At 26.5% G+C, this 8,321-nt stretch overlaps 1 protein-coding gene across 1 annotated transcript; it reads left to right on the plus strand.

Moving 5' to 3' along the window:
- Positions 1 to 225: 225 nt before the first annotated feature.
- On the plus strand, positions 226 to 885 carry LOC130821822 (ethylene-responsive transcription factor ERF098-like). The gene has a single exon (XM_057687616.1). It carries the CDS (start codon positions 277 to 279, stop codon positions 733 to 735), a length of 459 nt encoding a protein of 152 aa, XP_057543599.1. The 5' UTR covers positions 226 to 276; the 3' UTR covers positions 736 to 885.
- Positions 886 to 8,321: the final 7,436 nt, after the last annotated feature.

The following is an 8,321-nucleotide window of genomic DNA, read 5'->3' on the forward strand; positions in this document are numbered from 1 at the left end:
TTTCGAACAACCTTTTTTGAAAAATTTTATGTCAAATCTAACCAAAAAAAAAATACATATCTCATCGAGCTAGCTACATCAAGCATGGGCCATTGTCATTGAAAAAGTTGTTCGAATAATATAATTAAGTCAATGCGTAATTTCAACAACAATCTAGAATTAAGAATCGAAAGCTCACTATATAAGAACACCCACTTCTTACTTCTTCTATCCAAAAGCCTTAAAACAACTCCTTATATACTTAGCCACTACTATTCTAATTCTACTATCATCATCATGGAAGGTTCTTCTAGAGGAGGTAACCAACACGAGGCCGGAGGGGCTGACGTCCATTACCGTGGCGTCCGAAGAAGACCGTGGGGTAAGTTTGCAGCTGAGATTCGAGACCCGAACAAGCAAGGTAACCGTCAATGGCTAGGAACTTACGACACTGCCGAGGCGGCTGCCCGAGCTTATGACAAGGCTGCATTCGAATTAAGAGGACATCTTGCTACTTTGAACTTCCCTAATGAGTATTACGCTAAATTAGATCCTCTTCATCATCAGCTTCATTATCCTCGTACACAAATGTATTATGCTACTACTAATAATAATAATCGTCCGGGCTCACAATTACCTTCAAATAACCATAGAGGTGTCGGGCCGGATACCGGGCCTAGATATAAAGAAGTCATTGAATTCCCTTGTTTAGATAATCAAATATTGGAAGATATGCTTAGGCAAGAGGATAATTAAATTGGTGTTCCTTGGGGTGACTCAACTTTTTCTGACCATGGATATTTATATACTTTATTACTATTACAGCAATAATTTATAATTAAGTACTAATTTGTAACTACTTATTAATCGTTTGTAATGTATTTTTAGCAAAATGAGTTGTGAGGATCTATCTGGTCAAAGAGTGTATTATGTTAGACACTCACAACATTAGAATCCTCTTGATTTAAATCACGAAATGTTTAGCTAGTAGCATATATTTTCTTCTTCCCAAATTAACAACATGATTAATTTTGTGTCCAATTTGAAATCATGCATTACTATGTTTATATATATATATATACATATATATATATATATATATATATATATATATATATATATATATATATATATATATATAAGTCAATTAGAAAGATAAAGTATAAAAATTAATAGAAAGAGGTGTGTAATAGAAGAGTTTGTGTAGCCTTTGCCATAAGGCATAGTTTATGTAGCATTTTGAATTTTTTTATATAACTAATTTGTCAAAATAAGTTCATTTAGGAGTATTCACTTGAAAGTAATTCAATTATTTTTTTTAATTGACTTCTTTATGGATTGGCACACTCATTAAAAAAAAAATCATGCTTAATGTGATAGAGTGGTATTAGTATACGGTGGTAGGGGCGGAGCAAATAATTCTGATGCTCTATTTATTATATATAAGTTTCTAAAATTATGGCTCTTTATAATTAAAAAAAGATAGATTTTTGTAACAAAATAAAAATTCAATACAATTTTAGTTTCTTTAAATTAAATTAAGTTGTTAAAAATTTAAATTTCTTCTCTAATGTTAAAATGGAAGAGAAAAAATACTAATAAATTGATGACCAATAATAAAAAGAGTAAAAGTTTAAAGTGTTGAAAAATTTTAAAATAAATTGTTGATTATTTTTATAAATTAAGTTAGTGATGATTGATATTTGATGAATGTATAAACATTAAATGAGATAAGAAAAAATTATTTGAAAGGTAAAAAGTTATTTTGGAAAGAGATAAAAATATAATCAATAGGTTTTAAGCATATGACCATTGATATATTAAGTAAAACTCTTATGAACTACTCTACTACAATAATATGCTATTTTACAATAATTTTTTAATATGAGGCCCTTTTGATTCGGGGCCCTATGTGATTGGCACCTTGCATGGCCCCAGAACCGCCCAATTGTATTTTTTTTGCATAAAAAATCCCATTAGAAACTAAAATTTCATAAATAAAAAGTTTTCGAAAAGTTAACATTGTTTGTAATTGTGAATTCAGATGGTATATTTTGTTGAATGAAGGTAATAGTTTCATTTATAAACAAAACAATTATATGAATCATATAAAGAACAATAGAACTGCATTGACCCTTACATTTCTTTTTGCCCTCCTTTAAGGGGGTATGTATATAGTATATCCACTATATTGCCTGTTATGCTCTGACTTTTGGAGGGAAAGACTAGATGACGAATATGAGTACATATGGATATCTTCGTAGGCAGGGGCGAACCGAGGCTGGGGTATTTTGTAATTTTAGCGAGACCCTTCTAATTAATTCATGACATTATGTATTAAGATAATTTAGATCTAAAAAATAAGCATAGCTTATTGGTTGAATGTTGTGATCCAAAGTACTTCATGTTTTAAGTTTCAAGTCTTCACCCAAACAATTAAATTAACTTTGGAAATATTACCGTGAATAATACAATTTTTTGTTGATTTTCCTACAATAATATCAACTATTTATTAACCATGAATAATACCAACTTAGTGGGGTATTTTCCTAGAATAATACCAACTATAGTTTATTAACTAGTATACTAATTTGTTTTGTCTTATAATCACCTATAGTTTGATTTTTAACATCTTAGAGATTTTTTAGGAAAACACCCCTTTAAGTTGGTATTATTTATGGTTAATTAATACTAGGTATTATTATAGGAAAATTAACAAAAAGTTATATTATTCACGGTAATTTTTCTATACTTTTTATATTTATTTTTATTTAAAATTAATAACTTAATGCTCCATTTTTTCCCTATTGGAACATGTTAAGGGATTTTTGAGGAGATTAGGGAATATTATTTAGTTCCCTATCTTTAGTGACTTTTCATATATTTAGGTGATTAAGTGTTATCTTTTTGTATTCTAGCTTTCTCTTTGTAACCTATTTATATTAATCAATGAATCAATGAGAAGGCAAGACAATTAACACCAAAATTAATTCTATCATGGTATCAGATGCTCAAGATTTTCAAACCCTAATAAAAAAAAATAAAAAAATAAAAAAAAAACAAAATACCAGAAACAACGTTCTGCCATGACTGAAAATCAATTTTTCTTTAAAAAATAATTTTTTTTATCCTTATTTTTATTACTTTGACTTTTATCGTTAAATAATTAGAATTTGACCATTGCAAGCTCTAAATATGTAAATTGCATATATTTATGTGAATTTTTGAATGATACTTTTACCATAATGCCAAATATTGCGTCTATTTTACGATAAAGAAACTAATAGTTGACCAAACTGGTTATTGTAATGCTATTTTTTGTTATAAATCAAGTAATTTTGTATTTTCTATTCAAGTTTAGTAAAATATTGTGTTCTTTAATAAGTGCATAATATGTAATATCGATTAATTAAGTAATAAAATTTATAATTAGGATCACATATTGAACTGCAGTATCACAGAAGAAACCTTGTATAACCTTTTATTTTGAGTTAAAACTTTATCGAAATAAAAAATATATGTATTGTAAAATTTATTTCTTTGCTTGTCTCGTTGTCTTTTTACTCTAGGAATTCTATTTATGTACCATAGAGATCTATTTTTAGCAACAAATCTTAGTTCAATGTAATGAAAAAAGAATTTCGCTTAATTTTACAAGAATTAAATTGGATTACGCTCTTAAATGTGATCTTAATCTAATTATATTGATACTATATTAATCATTTCAATAAAATTTTTTAATTACTAGTCGGTATTTTTGATGTTCTTAATTTAAATTGGGAGTTACTAAATTTTGCCACCCCTTTTCATTTTATCGCCACCCCCCGTAATTACGTATTTGACCCTGAAGTTTAAAAAATTAAAAAATTGCCACTAGACTTAAAACTTAATTAATAAATGTAAATCACACTTAATAACACTATTAACACTTTAATCCGGAAGATTTTTCTATATATATCGAATTCTCAGACGCGTATGAAGTACGAATTCAAACACGGTACTATCTCTCTAAAAACTCTTAAACAAGCTGTTACCTGTAATCGATTAACTATGGCTAACGAAAGCGATTATGAATCGGATGCGGTTCGTAAATTTTTTGATTTGAATCATTGGAAATTTATTATAAAAAAAATTGAATTGCACAAAACTGGGCGACTAAACCATGGTCCAGTCGTACAAAACTGGGCGACTAGACCATGGTTCAGTCGCACAAAACTGGGGCCGCCACGTGCGAATCTCCTGTCGGGCCCCCGAACAACAGTCCAGTCCAATGGGCGAGAATCAGGAGCTTCGTATTGAACATCATCAGCATCATTATCATCATCACTAGAAACACCCCAACTACTCTGGATGCTGCTAAACTGGTCATCAAGAGGGGTTCGAACTAGGTCTAGCGCACTCAACCTTTGGGCAATACCGTGTCTGGCAGCCTCTTCCTGCCTAGCCCTCCTAGTAAAACCCGTTACCCCCCTCTCATGCGGGTAGGCTTAGAACTATTACCTCTCAACAATTGTCTAAAAAAACCCTTTCATTTTCCTTAATTACCAGCCATTTACTACAATTTTTGACAATTTCATTAAATGTTAAAAATAAATGAACATAATCAAACATTACGTTTAATTAACCACATGAACAAAAAACAATATTAATTTTCTAAATTGCCAATAATCATAAAAATAATAACAACATTAACAAAAATAATAACATTAATAATAATCATAACAATAATAACAAAAATAATAATAATAATCATAACACTAATAACAAAAAAAAATAATTATAAATAAAATTAAAAGATAATATAATAACAATAATAATAATAACTACCACTATAATAATAATATAATAGTAAAAATAATAAGAATAACAGTAATAATAATAATAATAATAACAATAATAATATAAATAAAAATAATAATAATTATTCTAAAAAACAAAAAATGGAAAAACAAAAGAAAAAAAACCAAACAACACCAATAATAAAAATAATTTTCAAGACAACATACAAAGTTTATTAATAATAATAATATTAATTATAATAAACATATTTAAAATAATAAATTAATAATTAAAAGAAAATTAATAATTTAATAATAAAAATAATAACAACCACAAAATTAATAAAAAAAAAAATAATAATAACAGTAATAATAATAATAATAACAACAATAATAAAATTAAAAATAATAATAATTATTATAAAAAAGAAACAAAAATAAATAAATAAATAAAATGAATCGCCCAAATCTGGGCGATTCATTTTAATTTTTTTTTTAAATTTAAATAATTTACATTCGAAAAAAAAAACCAACAATAATAACAATAATAATAAAAATAATATAAAAAAGTTATTAAAAAATAAGAATAATAATAATAATTATAACAAACATATTTTACATTAATAAATTAAAAATCAAAACATAAATATATATTTAATAATAAAAATAATAACAATCACAACAATAATAACAATAATAATAAAATTATTAATAATAACAGTATTAAAATAATAAAAATAATAATAATAATAATAATAATAATAATAATAATAATAATAATAATATAATTAAAAATTATAATAATTATTCAAAAACAAACGAAAAAAAAATAATTTAATTGAATAAAAGTGGCGATTGAACCGGGGTCCAATCGCCCAGATCTGGGCGGTTCAATTTAATTTTTTTTTTTTTCCTTTTGTAAATTTAAATTAATTACATTTGAAAAAATTACCTCGATTAATTGTTTGCGGATTAAATTTAGTTTTTTTCTCCAACAATTTGCTTTTGTAAATTGGTTTTTAAGAGTGGTAAGAAAAATTTTAGTTAGATTGTGGTATATATAGGAAATTTTAAGTTTAATGGCAAAATCATAATTTTTTGATAATCCAGGGGCAAATAAGTAATTTTTCAGGGGTAACGATAAAATAAAAAGGGTGGCAAAATTTAAGAATTGGGTTTAAATTCTATGCTTCGCGCCTATAATAGGCATAGATGTAAAACTAACAATGATACTCTAATAACAAGGTAGCCTTAATTCAGACATGCAATTCCATGTAAATTGTGATTGACTGTTCAATTAGTGAAGCAATACTATGTACATTTTTGAAATGAACAATATCAAATGTATGCTTCTACGAAAGAAGAGTATTCAATTCTTTTTACATACAATCTCTACTAATCCTAGTTAAAACCAAAAAAAAGAAAGAAGAAAAGGTCAACTATATTATTCGACGAATCATATTTTTGCCATCATCGAGTCATTTCCAATTACTACCTTATACTTTGACTAGTCCAATTTTGAGCAGCTCCAAATTCACTTACAATCTAATTGTAAACTATATATATTGGGACATGATAAGGAATTTTTAACTCAATAGTAAAATATATCCGACCATTTTTAATCCGTTTATTACTTTGTTAATTATTTCAGTTCATCATTATCATTTTTAGTTAAAATCTTCTATAATTCTTATCATTTTTAGTATTTTGAATCCATGTTTATATGTTGTGGCTTTAAAATTGATAATTATCTATTTAATAAGAAAATATTTACTATTATGAAATGTAATATATTAAAATTCAATGGCATGTAGGGTCAACTAACCCAGAACGACACAACCAACATAAAACCAATTTGATCCAAAATTAAAATTAATCCATTAAAAATAATCCGATCTGAAATCCGCCCTATTCACATTTGACAACTCTACTTACACTTCTGCTAGAAAGTATATAATCTTTTTTTTATCCCTTCCATCTGAAACGTTTTGCAATAATGATGTCCAAGAGAACAACACTTGCAAACTAAAAAGGAAATTGAAATGTCATAAAAGGCTCCCATATGCAAATAATGAAGCAAATTGTCAATCAATCGAATAAAAAGAAGATCCCAGTTGTAACACAAAATCTTAATGCTTTCATATATTATGGTCTGGACAGAAGTCAAAGATAAAGTACCTTATCATAACTCAGACTTTCATAGTATAAGGAATCCATAATGTTTAAGAAGGTCAAAGCTCCATAATTATCATCAGTTGATAAAAGCTTAGATAAATCACAATTATTTGCGAGAGAACTAAATTACACTACATGGCCTAACTTTATAGGGGATATTTAGTGTTTTATTTTATCTTTTTCTTGTTTTATTTATTTTAATATTATATCACGCGGTGATTAATTAAAAATTTCTTGTTGATAGAGTGTCTTCTCCACATTTAAGAAATCTTTAAGCGATAAAAATATTTAAATTTAAATTTTATTGTTGGCATAATAACTTCCTTTTGACTTTCTGTGACAAACTTATTTTTAGATATTTTCTACACCCAAATCAAAATAAAAGAAACCACCCAATAATTTGTTTAAGGTGAACATGAACTATAATTTCAGTTATTTTTAACTTGTTACCAAAGAACAAGAGAAGAAACTATGATAACAACTTATATAAATTATTTTTCAGAAAAAAATCAAAAAGGAGTCCTTAAAAAGAGGCTTTAAGCGAACGCTCAAGCTGCTCAAAGCCCCTAATTAGTCGGCAAATATCGTTGATAGAATATACTACTTTCATTTTGAATTACTTTCATCTTTGGATGATAACACAAGCATAAAAAAAGGTCACTTTAATGTATTTTTGTCAATTTTACCGTCTTTCAAATGGTAGGTGAAAAGTAATGTTGTGATGACGAAAAATATAGTAGATATAAAATAGAGAATTATTTTGTTACTTTTTTGCCAAGAAGAAAGACTGTGATTATTATGAAACAAACAAAAATATAATAAGAGCAAGTATTAAGAAACTTAAAAAGTAAAATGAGTATTTGGAATCCTCAATAATTAATTTATATTTTTTGTTAAGCTGATTATTTAACATGGTATTTGATGGTCATGGTCAAGTAGCAGATTACTAACCATTCTCTAATGTGGAACATTTGCATCCAATATAAAAAGAATCGGTGTCCCATGTACTTTTATCCACTATAGCAAAATTAATTTTTCGGATAAAGGTTTTAGTGACATTAAAAAAATATTACTTAATTATATTTATAGTGTAATAATTATTAGTTCTTTTTTAAATTCTACTATAAAGTGATTTAGTGACACTTTTTTTGGCCTTTAGTGACATATGTAATTGTTATTATGATCTATAGTGGCATTTATGAGAAATGCAATTAGATCCTATGTCACCAAAAACTTTAATATGAATTTTTATTATGCTGCTAAAGGGTCCAATAAATATCACTAAATCCACTATATATACCATTAGAAATTTAAAATAGTGACATCTAAATTAAATGTCACTAAATATATCCCATAAATATATACTCCCTTTTGTTTCATTTTAAATGT

This window comes from Amaranthus tricolor, chromosome 1, assembly GCF_026212465.1.
Source record: "Amaranthus tricolor cultivar Red isolate AtriRed21 chromosome 1, ASM2621246v1, whole genome shotgun sequence".
Classification (NCBI taxonomy): Eukaryota; Viridiplantae; Streptophyta; class Magnoliopsida; order Caryophyllales; family Amaranthaceae; genus Amaranthus; species Amaranthus tricolor.